General features: G+C 40.1%; 1 protein-coding gene across 1 annotated transcript in view; it reads left to right on the forward strand.

Moving 5' to 3' along the window:
• LOC148039820 (BTB/POZ domain-containing protein POB1-like) overlaps nucleotides 1–15,654 on the forward strand; it is a 55,005-nt gene that overhangs the window by 20,883 nt on the left and 18,468 nt on the right. The window contains exon 2 of the mRNA XM_087694313.1: nucleotides 14,521–14,676. Within this exon, the coding sequence (XP_087550439.1) occupies nucleotides 14,521–14,676 (156 nt within the window). The remainder of the gene's footprint in view (nucleotides 1–14,520; nucleotides 14,677–15,654) is intronic.

Here is a 15,654-nt window from a genome sequence, read left to right on the forward strand (position 1 = left end):
ATGAGATGTCCTCTGAATGGCTGAGAATTGCTGAGAACTGCTGAGAACTGCTGAGAACGGCTGATCATAGGCTGAAGGAGATGAGAGAATGCTATAGAGAGAGAAAATTTTGAGATTTGTCGCGAAGAACTGATCAAAATCAGCTGCTGTCCTGCTGTACCAGCCCCAAACGGATGCACCAATAACAATAGGAGCATCAGAGACTGTGATCTTCAGGAGAAAGTGCATCAGTAGCAATTGTGAGCTTCCCAAGGTCAAGAATATGCAATCTCCATCACCAAAATGGTCTCCAATGGTTGGGAATTGGCCCCCAAAGCTGGCAGCAATAGTCCAACACCTCTTTCCAACAGCTCCAAAATGAAAAAACGAGATTTCCCTCTCCCTTCAGCCCTATTTAGCCTTTCCCCCACTTGCATGGGAAAGTTTTGCCAAGTGGCAGCTTTCTTAATCCATTTTCAGCAATTTTCAGCCATTGAATTAATTTTCAACCCTTAATCCATGCCCAGAAAATTGACCTTGCCTATCCAAAAATTAATTGGTTAGGCCATTTGCAACCCAAATTGGTCCCATGCATTAATTGATCCTTGGACAAGCATTAATCCATTAATTAATGCCTAGTCCCTAGTGTCACCACTGACACTTAATGGCCAATTAATGGTCCTAGGGACAAACTGATACCAAAATTCACCTAGAATCTAACAAGTGTAACTTGTTACAACTTTTGCCTTTGACACCCATCTTTTTCACAGGATCCTTCGGTCTTCAACTGTGAGAAAGTAGCTTGCACCTCACATGTGCAACACATGTGCATCTTTTAATTGCACATTTGATGAATCCTTTAATCAAATGCCAATTAAACGTAAGCAAAGCATGAAAATTTCACGTCCTCGTAACACAAAGAATGGGATCAGTTCTTAGTCATGAGCTCACATGCGGTGATACTTTGGCGGTCTAGCTAAAGGCGGGGAATCCATGGTCACATATGTTCTAGAGGCATTTTTGACAAGATATTCATGTATGCTCCTTAGAGACATTGGGACAAACACAGAGATATGCTATGATCTTCTGTATTCTCAAGTACTAGTTTGATTGACATGGACATCAGGCTTTCTTCGAGGCACCTTGGTGGTGACTAGCGCAGCCATTGCTTGGGTATCTATGGTTCTACTTGGTGGTTCTATGTTGTTTGGTTTATGATTTCTTATCATTGTTCCATTGTTTATATTAGGTCACCCATGATCTGCGAGAGGGTGTTAGCAGATATGTCAGCTCATGTGTGAGTTTGTGCATGCTGCAGAGATGGGCATTATTTAGATTATTTTAGGTGTTCTTTATGGTATTCCTTTTGGTCATATTTAGCATTTATTGCTAGCCAACCAGCACTAAATGCTGGCCGACCTGATCATATTGAGGACATGTTTTTGTCTTATTTATTCAGCCTTCTCCTCCTAAGTCACTTAGTCACCACTTGTGGATCTTTTGCTAGAGAGAGGAGCCAGTCTCGGTGCCCACATAGCGAGTGACTCATTGTTCTATGCGATTGTCTCGTGTTGGATATATGGATTACATTTTCTGAGCATACATCTGAGTTCTCATTTGTATTGTGTTCTTCAATGTTTCTTCTTTCCTTTCTCTTTGTCATATGTTTAGCAGTTTATTTCAGCACGTATTTATGCTTTCATTCGTGCATCCAATTTTGGCATGGAGGACCCTCTGAGGCAGCGAGGGGTGGGAGAAGACCAATTAACAACAGGTTATAGCATTTAGAAGCTGTTGAGACAAGGCAGCAGTAGTAAATGACCAATTTTCTTTAGTTTCTACGTGAAGAAAGTCTGAATTTTCTCTCTCCTCAGCACTCTCTCATCTCCCAACCTTTCTTTATAGCCTTATGTCGAAGATTACAGCATTGAGATCACTAGAGGTTGAGAAATTTCAGATTTCTCTGTTGTAAAACCTAATTTGTAGTAGAAATTAGGGTTTAGCAGTAGCTTCGGGAAGTGTGCTAGAAATTGGAAGTTCCAAGACTTGGATTCAAGAGGGCTGAAGCTGTTTTCAATCAAATTCAAGTGGAGGGACCAACAAATTAATGAATTTGGGGTATTTTTCATCGCCATCCAAGCGGGTGAAGGCCAATTGATTGTCCGAATCAAGGGGCAAATCAAATTGAAGACTTGTTGGTCATTTTGGACAGCAAAGGGAGTTTGAATACAGAAAAGGATTGGAAATATCCCATTGTACATCAATTTCTTTTTCAATTGAGTTAAAGAAATACCGAAAGGGGCGTTAATTTTAGGGCCAACAGGGTGTCCATTGTTCAAGATTGTGAATTGAAATTCATTTCTCATTTTTGTAATAAATGTTGCTGTCGTAACTAGGTTGTAATCAGGGAATAATTACCCATCCATGGAAGGAAGGTTTGTTTTACGTCTAATTCGGTCAAATCTGTGAGGTCTGAATTGTACGTGCACAAATGATCGCTTTTTTGACTGTTGTCCACGGTTGAATTTGATCGTTTCTGCTCGTTTTTTTACCATTTTTGCTTGTTTCTTCTACTTGTTTTTTCTGAGAATTTTCCCCTTCCCAAATTGTTTTGGGCCTCTATAAACAGTGTCATTCCATTTGAATCTTCACTCTCAACTTTCAAGCTTGCTGCCTTCTTTACTCAAGTCTCATTGCTGGAGCCTTTTCTCAAGCTTACGAGTCATCTCCACCTCTTTCTTCTACTTTCTACCAACTTTCAAGTTACCTTCTCTTCTTCTCTTTCTCTTCTCACCTCTTTTTCTCCCTTTCAACTTCCAAGTTCCATCTCTGTCTTTTTCCTTCTCTTCCTCTCAATTTTCAAGTTCCCTCTCTCTCTTTTTGCTTCTTTTTCTTCATTACAACTTCCAAGTTACTCCATGCTACCTTCTCTTACCATATCCTCTTCCATCTCTCTTATCACCTCTTCTATCTCCGCCTTGATCTCTCTTACTACCTTCACCTTTTCACCATCCCTAAAGTTCTTTCTGGAGCCTTCTCTCTTTATACCTCACACCTTGGGAAAGCCACAAATTGCATCAATGCCTATTATTGGACTTGCAAGTATTGCGGGGAGGTCCAAATGAGTTGTGTGATACAACTTCTCATCCATTTGTCTAAGATAGGTGGAGAATGTCGTCTATGCTTGAAGATTCCTGAAGCGATGTCCGTTGAGATCATCAAGAAATATTCTCCTATTTCAAAGTTATCATACAAGGTATCCTCTAGTATGGCGCAAGCTCAAGAGGAGGTAGTCTCCCTCGATATGTGCACATCCTCGATCACCCCTTCGGCTACACCCATGGCTGCTATGGAGGGATTCATAGATCCCTTGGATTCCCCTTTTGCTTCAGTTGCCTCCGTCGCCATTACCACTTATGGGTTTAAGAGACTTAGGAGACAAGCCACACTTGTTGAGGCAATGGAATGTGTTTCAAGTTTACTCTCATTCCTTTGAGAGCGATAAAGGAATGTGAAAATTGAGATTACATGATTAATCATTTTCCACTCATGGGCTCAAGCGGCTCAAGAGACAAGCTAGACTTGTTGAGATAAGGAAATGTGTTTTAGGTCTATCCTCATTCCTTTGAGTGACATAGGAATGCAGAAATTGAGATTGCATGAACCATCATCGAGTCCAATTTTCATTTCTATATTCTAAGAGAAGATAGGTGGAGACGAATGGTGAAGGCTATCATCGTCGTGGGTCCATGTGAGGGGTGGCATGGAGTTATCCACAATGATATGTGCATAAAGAAGCTAGATGAGGAGAGGGAGAAAATTAACAAGTCTCTTGAGCTTATTCAAGCCGGTTGGGTGAAGTATGGATGCTCCATCCTTTTTGATGTATGGAGTGATCGAAAAAAGAGAGATATTATTAATATACTTGTCTCTTGTCCTCTTGGTACCTACTTATTGCATGTCGTGGATGTGATATGAAGTCATCTAGAACAACTGGCCAAGTCATCTACAAGCAAATCTGACAAGTCATTATAAAGGTGAGTCTTCATTCTTCAATATTTTATGTTTTTGTAAATTATCTTTTATGTTTTATTTCTTGAATATTATTTTTTATGCTTTATGTTTTATCATTTATGTTTTAATGTTTAAACTTTTATGCTTCTTGAATCTTGATTTTTGAATATCTTGACCTCTCTCTATATTTGTTTTCACCTCCACATTTGATTATCCATCTCTAAGCCATATTATATTTTAAATTTTTGTGTGTATGTAGGTGCAACCAAGCAAATATGTCCAAGTTGTCATTGACAATGCTTCAAATTGTTGGAGGATGGAATGATTGCTTAAGGAGAAATTTTCCGCTATAGTGTGGATATCTTGTGCCACACATTGTCTTGATCTCCTCATGGAGGACATAGGTAATTTGGATTGGGTGAAAAAGATTGGGACGGATGCAAATGCAATTGTCAATTTCATAAAAAAGAAGGTAAAGTGCTTGCTATTTTCCGCATGTATAGTGATGTGGAATTAAAATAGCCATAAAAAAACTCACTTTGTTGTCCATGGTTGCTCCTTGTGTATAGTCTCTGAGGAATTTAAAGCATGGATGGATGAGGAGCTTGTAGCGAGCATGAAGGAGGGCAAAGGCATTTAATGGATTTGCCTAAAAGAATCATTTTAGGCTAAGGTGTGAGCCGTGGTCATTGTGATCACATCCTAGTATAGGATTCTTTGCATGACGGATATGGAGGGCGCTACTGTAGGCCTCACTTTTTTCATGAGTGATCCGCGGAGGAGATTAAGACTTTGACAATTCTGGATGTTGGGATTTCATGGCAATAATTTAAAATTAGATTTAAGAAAATGGATATTTTATATTTTTTAATTGCAAAATGAGTCTCACTAATTTTAGTGTCTATTAGTCTTTTTCATAAGCAATGGCACAATTGATATTTTGGATGATATTACGTGAAGGGATGACATCCTCTATCTCGTTGAAAAGAGGTGGAAATGGATGAAGAGCCCTATCCACGGCCTAGTAGCTCTCTTGTATCTGGCTTTCAAGAGCCTCTTTCTCTTCATGGATCGAGAGCTAGCTCGGATAGGGATGCTTATCTCTTGAGGCTTTACATCATGAGGAAGTGTATGGTCCATTTCTCTAGGAGCTAATCAAGTATGGAGACCAAAGAAAAATGGCCTTTATTAGCACTGTGTGTTGAAAAAGGGCCTCTTTGGTTAAGCCACTATTTTGGTAGGAGTCGTTTGGATATCAGTTATCAAACATGCAGAAGGTGGCTTTAAGTATTAGCTTAGGTAATTCGATGTTGATGCCACGATAGATGGCTTTAAGTATTGGCTCATGTAATTAAAATTTAAATCTTATCATTATGTTTTTAGTAAAGGTTTTATTTTTTTTAAAATAAATTTTTAATTTTAACGAGCTGAAGTTATTTTATTAACTTCAATAGAATTGTTTATTTGGTGTGAGAGAAAAATTGGTGAGTCTATTCTTTGATATACACCAAGATCCAAAACAAACTTAGCAGCAAGTAGTTAGAACGACTTAACTATTATTGTTCTAACTTGTGTATGCTTACAAACATACATGAGATGTCGATGGCACGATATGTAATTGTGAACTTGAGTTCATACTCATTCTTAAGTCATATTACTATTTATATATCTCAACTTCGATTTTCAAGTGAATGTAGATGAGTTGAAGTAACAAGGGCCACACTTAAAGGTGTGAATAGATGGAGAGACGAAGAGTAAAATGCCATGTTCAGAGAGCTGTATATGGAGTTGGAAGAGATTGATTGTCGAGTGTCACATACTTGTAGGGGAAGGTAGGTCACTCGAGGCATCACAATTGGTAGTAGTTAGAACCTATCTGAGATTTAGTTTTGTAAGCTCTTTGCTCCTATTGCTTGTGTTTCAATGGATGCTTCTGTTTCAGAGCCCGAGTATGATTAGCATAGCAATCTCCTTAGTTATGGGGTTTTTGTTCCACACATGTTAGACTCATCTAGCGATGACTATGAGTCTCATTTGAGTAAGGGGTTTGAGGATTGATTTGAGTAGTACCCCTGACGGTCTCTACTACCTAGATACTTTTTCAGTCTTGACATTTGTGTCTCTTGCTTTTCTGTATATGAGTCTTTCATATGATACTTGTCACTTGTGACTTGTTTTAGACTCTTTTTTTGCCCTATTATACATGCCTTAAAACTTATAAATGAAATTGGAGTATATGTTTTGTCTCAAGTACTTGTTATGTTCATGAAGTATTGTTGTGCATTCTGCAGTTCAAGCTCCATAGGTTCATATTGGCTCATTGAGGTTTCATGAACTTTTTAACACCACAAAAGTAATATTACTACATTATCCCTTAATTTTATCTAATTTTTTTTCGTATATGTTTGGTATCGTACCAAGTCCATGGAGTGGACGGATCAGATAGATTGTACTTCACTATCTTGGTATGGTGCTTAGCTCAACCTGCTCTTTGGTGAAGTGAAAGTGGACCCTCACATGCCACATCTGTGGTGTGGTGATTGGTTTGTTCGCAAGGGCAATGACACTTTGGTTGTTGCAATAGATAATGGTGGGAGAGTCGCATGAAAAGTGTAGTGTTGCCAGTAAGCTTCTTAAGTAGATAGCCTCTATGGTATCATTGAAGAGAGCTCGATACTTGGCCTTCGTCATGGAAGCCGCCATCATCTCGTACCTACGGTTGGCCCAAGAGATGGGTGCCATGCCCAAGGTAAAGAGGTAGCCGTAGTGGAAATGCCATGTGTCAAGATCTCTTGTTCAGTCAGAGTCAATGTACCTCGGCAAACACAAACAAGATCCATAAGTCAGGCCATAAGAATAGGTACACCGCAAGTATCCCAAAACATGTAAATAGGCAATCCAATGTGACATCTTAGGTGCATTAAAATACTGACTAAGTAAACTAATAGAGTAAGCTAAATCTGGCCTAGTGTAAAATCAATCAAAGAAGCTTTTTCACAATAGACTTGTAGGTGTGCTTATCTAAGGGTTGATTGAGGGTGTCCTTAGAAAGACGGATAGTGAGATCTAGAGGTGTGGTTGTAAAGTCAGAGTTGGTGATAAGTAAATAATCTACATATAGTAGGATATAGGTGAACTCCTTTGAAGTAGTACATATATATAAGTTTGGGTCATAAGGGGTACAATGGTATCCTTGAGTCCTAAGGAACTCATCCGTACTTAAGAACCAAGATTGTGGTGCTTGCTTTGGCGTGCAAAGAGCTTTCTGCAAGCAAAAGACCTTATCTTTTTGGTCAGTAGAAAAAAATCTAGGAGGCTGCTCCGCATAGACTTCCTTCTCCAAATAACCATTCAAAAAGGCACTTGTGTCGTCCATTTGTTAGATTGGTCAATTGTGGTGAGGGGCGAGTGCAACCAATAGACGAAATGAAGTCAATTGTGCTATAGGAGCAAAGGCCTCATCATAGTCAATACCTTGCTTCAGTCGTTTTCCAAATAATTGTTTGGAAAGGCACTCTTGTCGTCCATCTGTTAGATTGGTCAATCGTGGTAATAAGCGGCAAGTGCAACCAATAGACGAAATGAAGTCAACTGTGTTGTAGGAGCAAAGGTCTCTTCATAGTCAATGCCTTGCTTTTGTCAAAACTCTTGCACCACAAGGTGCGCCTTATATTTTTTAAAGTTTCATTAGCTTTTAGCTTGGTTCTAAAAATTCACTTTGTTCCGATGACTTTCTTGTGGCTCGAATGATCCATCAAGATCCAAGTCTCATTTCAATCAATACTCTTAAGCTTCTTTTCCACGTCCTCTCGCCATTGGGGTGCCGAAGAGCCTTCTGTCAAGTATCTGGCTTAGAATGTGCTATATAATCAGTTGTAAATGGCAACACAAATGAAGCTTGAGGTGCAAGCTGGGCAGATCTTCTAGGGCCTTGCGGAGTGAAATCCAATAGAAGGATCCCCGAATCCCGTATGGTTTTTTGTTACCAATGAGGTAACAGGTTTCGTAGAGGGGGCTTGGAAGGTGAAGAATTTGTTGGTGGGTCAAAAGCAGATAGTAGACTCACCTCGGAAGACACCGTCTTAGTAGGAACAATGTGAGAAAAGGATAGAATCTAGTATAGAAGATTGCACAATGTCCCTCTCATCAAATACTACATCACTTCTAACAATCACCGTGTTTGTCGGAGGATCGAATAAATGATAGGCTTTCACTTAGAAGTAGTATCTTGTAAAAATCAAGAGATCAGCTCGAGAAGTGAGCTAACCTATTTTATCATCAAGGATGTGCGTATAAACACAACTCCCAAAAAGTCTAAAGTGATAAATACACGATGAGAGCAAAAGAATATCTCATATGGAGTTCTTGGAGGAACAGCCATAGTTGAGGATGTACATCAAGGTGTTAATAGCCTCAACCCAAAGGCACTTGGCGAGCTTTGTTGCGAATAGCATAGAGCGTGCTATTTTCATGATGGTTTAGTTCCTACGCCCTATGACTCCATTCTGTGAGGAGAAGTTGGTAGAAGTGAACTAGCGGAAAATACCATGCTCTTGTAGAAACTGGAAAAACTTGTGAGAGGTGAACTTGCTCCCATTATCACTTCTCATGCATCTATATGATGACCAGTTTGGTTATGTACCCAGCAACACCCAAGCAAAGAAATATGTGAAGGTAGTAGACGTATGCTGGAGAAAGTACATCCACATGTAATGAGAATGATCATCCACAGTAAAAAAGTACAATGTCCTGCTTAATGTAGCGGTGGTGTCAGAGCACAAAGATCAATATGAATCAATTTGAGAGATGTCTTAGCTCTATGCGTAGATTGCAGAGGGAATGGGGTATGGTGTTGTTTCTCGAGTTGATAGGCTTTATTGATATTGTGCAATAGCTTTAGGTGGAGAAGGCCATTAAGCATCTATCGACGCAACAACTCGTAAAGAGAGTTGTGTTCGAGATGCCCTAAGCGAAAATGCCAAAGATGCTTACTACTCATAGGCTCCTATGTAGCAATGAAAGCTTGGAAGAAGTGGAACTTAGAGCCCTTGGGTGTCAGCTCGGAAAAAAACTATCATGACGTACATGCCACTAGGTTGTATCGCACCGCAAGTAATCACTAAACCAGTCTCAAAGACGAGGAGCTCGATCGTGGTTGCCGTGAAAAAGACTATTTGACTCAACTAGCAAAGTTGTTGAATGGATAACCAATTTACTTCAAGTTGGGGGATTTAGGATACATAATTCAATGTAGTTCGGTAGTGAAAAAATTGATGTGACTATGAACCTAGATCATGAGCGAGGAGTTGTTCCCAACTTGGATGTGTTCAGCTGCAGGGGCTTAGGAGAGGAAAATTTTTGTGATGGGGGGTCATGTGATGAATAGCTCCACTATCCGCAATTCAAGGAGCAATTAAAGTACTCGGCTATGGTGGGTGGGTCTCTATAGTTACCTCATCAGGAGACAACTTGTAGATATGGATGAGACTCGTACCCTCAAATGTCTTTATGGAGACGATGTGGGCCTTTGCAGACAGACTCGAGAAGCCCTTAGTGTTGAGAACATTGTTGAATGTGATGGTTGACCAGTGGTAGTGTGGGTTTGCCCTTGACCTTGGCCCTGTTGAGGGTTACTACTATCCTACTTGGTGTGTTGGGGGTTGCTCGACTGAGGGGCGAGGGTTTGATTTTTAGCTTTTGATGCTATCTCTCTTGTCTTTGATTGGCACTTATCGTAAAAATGCCAACCTTTTGACAATATTGATAATACTGATTTTTTTTCGGTATAGTTTGCTACCTGGGTTTTAGAGATGATTGGGAGTTTCCTTGGGTCTCAGTAGTTTGGTTTTGATTTTGATTTTGATTGGAATTTTGGTTTTGTTTACCCTTTCCTTGTTGCCTCTTTTGAGAAGAAGCAATGAGAAGCCTCTCTTTAAAGGTCAAACTATGAAATTGATTGAACAACCACGCGTAACATAGCACTTGATACTCAAATTCATAGAATGTGGACATGGTGGGTTGTGAGATCATCTGGTACACAAAATGAAAGTATTTCCTTGGTAGCTTGTTCAGAAATAATGTGACTTGATTGTTCAAGGACTTGGGAGATCTTGTAGAGAACTTAGTGAGAAGACACTGATAGCCAACCAACTTGACTTTTAAGTCATCCTGGTCAATGATTTAAAGTTTTGGAGCTCATGATTCAAATTGATGCGACGGGTCCTATCTCGAGCCGCATAGTTGTTAGTCAAGTGTACCCCATGCATGGATGCTAAGTCAAAATATTGAAGCTGTGAATGAATTTCAAGTAATAAACCTTACATCAGCTCGACAATAGCGGGGGCATTTGTAGCCTTCCATGAGCAACAACCTCGTATGGGACAAGTGTGGGATTTGGGCGAGGTTTCAACCCTTGGACAAGATCCTGTAGGTTCTGGGAGTCAAGGACATGTCTCATTAGATTTGACCAAGTAGTGAAGTTCGACACGTTAAAACGAGTCTTATCATTAAAGGCATGTTTGGTTGATGAGGACAAAGAACCATGAGGTGTTGGATAAGTAGAATAAGGAGGTGGAGTGGGATAAGTGGGAGGGGGATTAGGTGGGTAGGCAGAACTAGGCGGATAGTGTCCAATGGGTGTTGATTGATGCGAAGGCATTAGAACATGAACGTTTTCATAAAGTGCCGATGAAGGTGGAGGCATCGGGATACATAAGTCCTGTCCAGTAGATGGTCGGGGCATAGCAAAATGACTAGAAAGCTAACCAGGTAATGCCATGGGGGCTAATTGTGGTACCAATTGATCCACACTCGTTGGTGGCTTGGTGGCATTCCCAAGTCGTGAAAAACCCGAAAGTGTGGCAAGGAAGGATGAACCTCCATCATGGGGACACCATCCAATTGGGGAAAAGGCGAGGTTCTAAAAGGCATGCTTATGGGTGAAGGACCCCCCGTGTGATGTGAGAAGATATGTGTAGTGCACTTATCGGAGGCTGAAGGAAGGTGTAGCAGAACTAATGGGTGGGATGGCTAGGAGATTAAATGGATTTGTCATTTGAGGAGTAGTTGAAAAAGTATTAGGTTTCTTTTGTCCATTAAATGCAAATGAAGAAATAGATGCATAACCAAAATCATATTGACCATGAGATGGAAAAATTGAAGGAAAGGTGAAGAATGAGCACTCATCATAGATTCTTTCAATTTTTATTTATCTTTTCTTGAGTGCAATTTGAAATACCTATCCTCTTTAGGGCTAATGTACCAATACTTGGTATAGATAGTTCCTTCATCATGAGCATCTCTGATGTCTTGTGGAAAAGAGGGAGTAAAATCAAAAGATTGAGAAGTATCATGTGTACTTGACATGGGAGTGAATGATGGTGGAGTAGAAAATGGCTTGTACTCCATGTTAGTTTCCATGTAAGGGTGATCAGTCCTTTGTGAAACTTTCGTTCTTCTTGCAAAATTATTAGACCAGTGCATCGAATCTAGAGGAAGAAACTTAGATTTACATGAAATTTGCTGTTGAGTTGGATACATGATATTTGGCTCGTGAAATCCCACATGGTCTGTTGACTCCATGGTAGTTTGACGACTCTCTAGCCGTGTTGGGTGGGGGAGCAATTTGTGAAGCCCACTCCGTCACATGTCTCGATGTGCTAGGCTCGGAGCATCATGTTGATATGGTGAATTTGTGTTTGAAGTCATCTTGCCCTCTTGTTCTTGCTTCTTGCAAAGGGCTTTCCAATCAAAGGCCAAGGTTTTGTGGAAGAGAACCTTACTCTGATACCATGTGAAGAAATACCCTAACATAGAAACATAAGCTAAAGCTTATGACAAAGCACAAACTCAAAAGAATGTAGTTAGGGTTAGAGTAACACAGAGACAATGAACACAATGAATATGAATGAATGAATGACTACTGAATATATACAATGCTCATGTAGCAAACAAACTGTGTAGGAATTAAAATTGTAGGCCGAACTCTAGTGTCTCAAGGACCAAAGGCAGAGGTGTTGAGTTGGAGAGCGAGTGGTACTTCTGATAGATACCGAAATGCAGCAAAGGCAGCCTCTAAGAGTTGAACACTAGCAAATGTAGACACAAAAGAGTGGATTTGATGCAGACAGGTAGTAGGAGGGAGAATATGCAGCAACCACAAACTGTAGAGAGAGAAAACTTGGCGACACTTGTTGGAGGCAAATGCAACTAGTTTGGTGTGGGTGACAGGGTGCTGAGTGTAGTTGACAATGTGGATGATCCCACAAAGGAGAGAGCAGATCAATCATAGGCAATTTGATGTAGACGACAACACTTGGATGATGGCAACAACTCTAGAAGGCCTTGATTATAGTAAACACAGCTTGAATGATGACGCCATCAGTTGAGGATGAATGCTTGGTAGCAAATGCAAATCAGGAAGTGATAGGATCAGCAAGCGACAATTGGATGTGGGTGATGGAGGTTGGAATCAGGTGCTAGATGGTGGGAGATAACAATGGGAAATTTTGATTGTGATGCCCTTTGTGAGAACGGGGTGTGGACAATAGAGATTCAGCTCATGAAACTTGCAAAAACGAGATTGAGATTGAATGGAGGGCAGCCATTCTATATATATACATTTTTGGGACCTCGAACCGTGCATTGTTTTAAAACTCTCCCGAACCGCGCACCAAATTAGGGATTTAGTTAATTAAGCATTGTTGGGGATGTTTAAGAGGTTAATTCAGTATGTAATGCTTGTTTTAACTCAACATGCCTCACCCCAAAGAGAGAGGAATACCTCAATGCTTCAACATTGAACGTGCTATCTCAAGCATGGTCTTGTTGGCGCGGTCTACTACACCATTCTGAGATAGTGTGTTTGGATGATAATACTTTATCCGAATCTTGCGCTCTTTGCAAAACATGTCAATAGCCTTGGAGCAAAACTCTCCACCATGATCAACTCTTACAATGAATATTGAAAGAAGTTTGCGTTTCAGCAAATACCTTCCAATCACAAAAGCCGGAGTATGCTTGACTTTTGTACTCCAAAAAATATGGACACATGTACTTGCTTAAATCATCAACAATAAGCATTTGATGTTTTGCCTTCCTAATGGAGAGCGTGCCCATAGGAATATTCAAGTTGGTATGCACTCTCACGAGGACGTGAAATTTTATTGCTTTGTTTGCATTTGATTATAAGTTAATTAAATGTGCTAATGTGACTTGCACATGTGAGGTGCAAGTTAATTATTTCACAATGTGGGACCTAGGACCTTGAGATATTAGTCGATGCCAAAGGCAAAAGTTGCAATAAGTTATGATTGACAGGTATTGGAAACTACTAGTCTGGAGTCTTCTTGCTAGATTTATTTCCTCCCCATTAGCTAGGAAAATTTGGTCCCTTTGATTTGATAGCTATTTCGGGTCTTTGATGCGTCCATCTGATTGGATCTTTGGCAAGTCAAAAGATCCCACTCTTGTGCAACCACATTTGAAGAAGATCTTGTTTCATTTTCTTAGTTTTAGGGCCTTTTGGTGCAATTGGGTCACCCAGAATGCATTCATTTTTGATTCTGCCTTTGGGGTTTAAAGTCATATTGCTAATTAAGGGTCTTCTGCTTTGGCAGTTGGATCTTATTTAGCATGTTGACCTTCTTTCTAGAGAGGATTTGGTTTCTTGACACTATGGTCACTCTTGTATTTCTCATGTGATAAATATAACTGCTCATTACGAGAAAATAAAAAGACGACCATGGTGTGCATTGTGTCCACACACATGGAGGTGAAAGATATAACTAACAAAAGATCCTTTGTCCTCTTGCAATGAGGCCATTTCTTGGATGATCCATCCTTCCCTTCACCTCATCCTCCTCATTTCCCTTTTCCTTCTTCCTCCATCCCTCACTAGAAATACCTGTTGGAACGGCTTTGGTGATGGTCTTGAGCTTGTCCTCCAGCACTGATGGAACCAATCCGTCCCATGTCAACATCACACACCCCCATGAGGCAAGCAAAGTGGAATAAAAAGATGCCTTACAGTTAGAAAGTACATAGTTTTGGGTTTGGTTGGCTCAAATTGAGAAGGGGTAGGGCAAACCATGGTATTTAGTTAGGTAAGAATGTTATTATATAATGGCTAGGTTGTGGATTCGCAATTCATGAGAGGGCTGGAGGGCTATGAAAATGCAGTTGGAACTGAGCACTTATTACTGTTTCATACTTTTTATTAAGCAATTGCATTATGTTTTTGCAGGCTGAGTACACATATGCTACATTACATGTATGTCTGTCTTTGTGGCTGTGTCAGTTGTCAGTACAGCTTTTTAATCTCCATTACAATGTGACTTTAATATTTACCAGAGTTTTGAACTTCAGTACTCCATGTCTTTCATGTGATTTGTGATATGTTTATGATTCTTTCTTCTCCTTTGTGTCTTTTTGAAATAAAGAGAGTTCATATATGAATAGAATGCTCCTTTGGAATGACTTCAAGAGGAGTAATATTAAGACTAAATGGATACTCGTTTTGTTTTGCAGCTGTTGAGGCAGCCATTGATTTTGTAGAGGATCAGGAAGAAGAAATAATGGTTGGTTGTCAACAAGAGGCTGATGAAGCTGATAGTGTCGAGGATGAACCTATGGCGATTGTTGAGGAGTCACCCCCTCCAAATGCAATGCTTTCGAGTCCAGTTGGTATGTGCACTTTACTGCTTCTCATGGCGCTGTTTCTTTTTCTAGTAGGAGCTCACAGTTTTTGAAGCACAAAGACATGTATCTGAAGTCTAAGTCAATTGCTATTTTAACCTCCAATGGGATGCTCGGTGGATCCAGCCCTCATTTTTTATTGGACTTTCTGTAAACAGCAGAGTTGATGACTGTTGACTCAAACATCTCTGACATGTCTCTGGCCTTGGCAATTTGACCTGATAAAACACTGCATACTGCATTTGTTTTGTGCCAGTAATGGTGATAGGCATCATCTATTTTGTTAACTGAAACTGCTCCGCTCCTTTACTTTGTGGGTTGTGTATTGCATTCTCGGACATTGTACATCATGTTACTTAGGTGTTTGCCAAGCACCTGCCTTTCTTTGGCCACATAATTAGCACAGCTTTGTCCCAAATAAATAACAACACTAGTGACGAGAATTTAGAACCACAACTTGATATTTGATGGTGATGAGAATTTGGAACCACAATTTGGTAGTTGATGCATGTGAGTATACCTCGAAGTATCTAAAGTTGAGCCAGATTGGGTAAAGCCTCCTTGAAATCCATAGAAAAATCCATCACTTAAACCTCACATAGGACATTGATGCCCAATTAAGAGCCTATTAACGTGTGGTAGGGGCTTAAGATAGAAAATACATGTTGGGAGTACTTTAAGTCTTCTATTGTCAGTTGTACATAATGGACTAGTGAAGGTTATTGTAAAAGAGTATTTCTTTCTATTGTCAACTTGGCACTTGGCCACTCCTAGCCGATCATAACTTGGTATTTTATGCATGTGAGTAGAACATAGAGTATCCAAAGTTAAGCTAGATTGGCCACTCTTAGTAGATCATAATTTGGAACCATAAAATCGATCACGTAAGCCACTCATAAGGCATTGATGCTTAACGAAGAGGGAGTCTAGTAACCTTTGGTAGGGGCTTAAGGTAGAATATGCATG

Source organism: Lygodium microphyllum, chromosome 2 (assembly GCF_053477565.2).
Source record: "Lygodium microphyllum isolate KBCC chromosome 2, Lygodium_microphyllum_v1.1.10, whole genome shotgun sequence".
Lineage (NCBI taxonomy): Eukaryota > Viridiplantae > Streptophyta > Polypodiopsida > Schizaeales > Lygodiaceae > Lygodium > Lygodium microphyllum.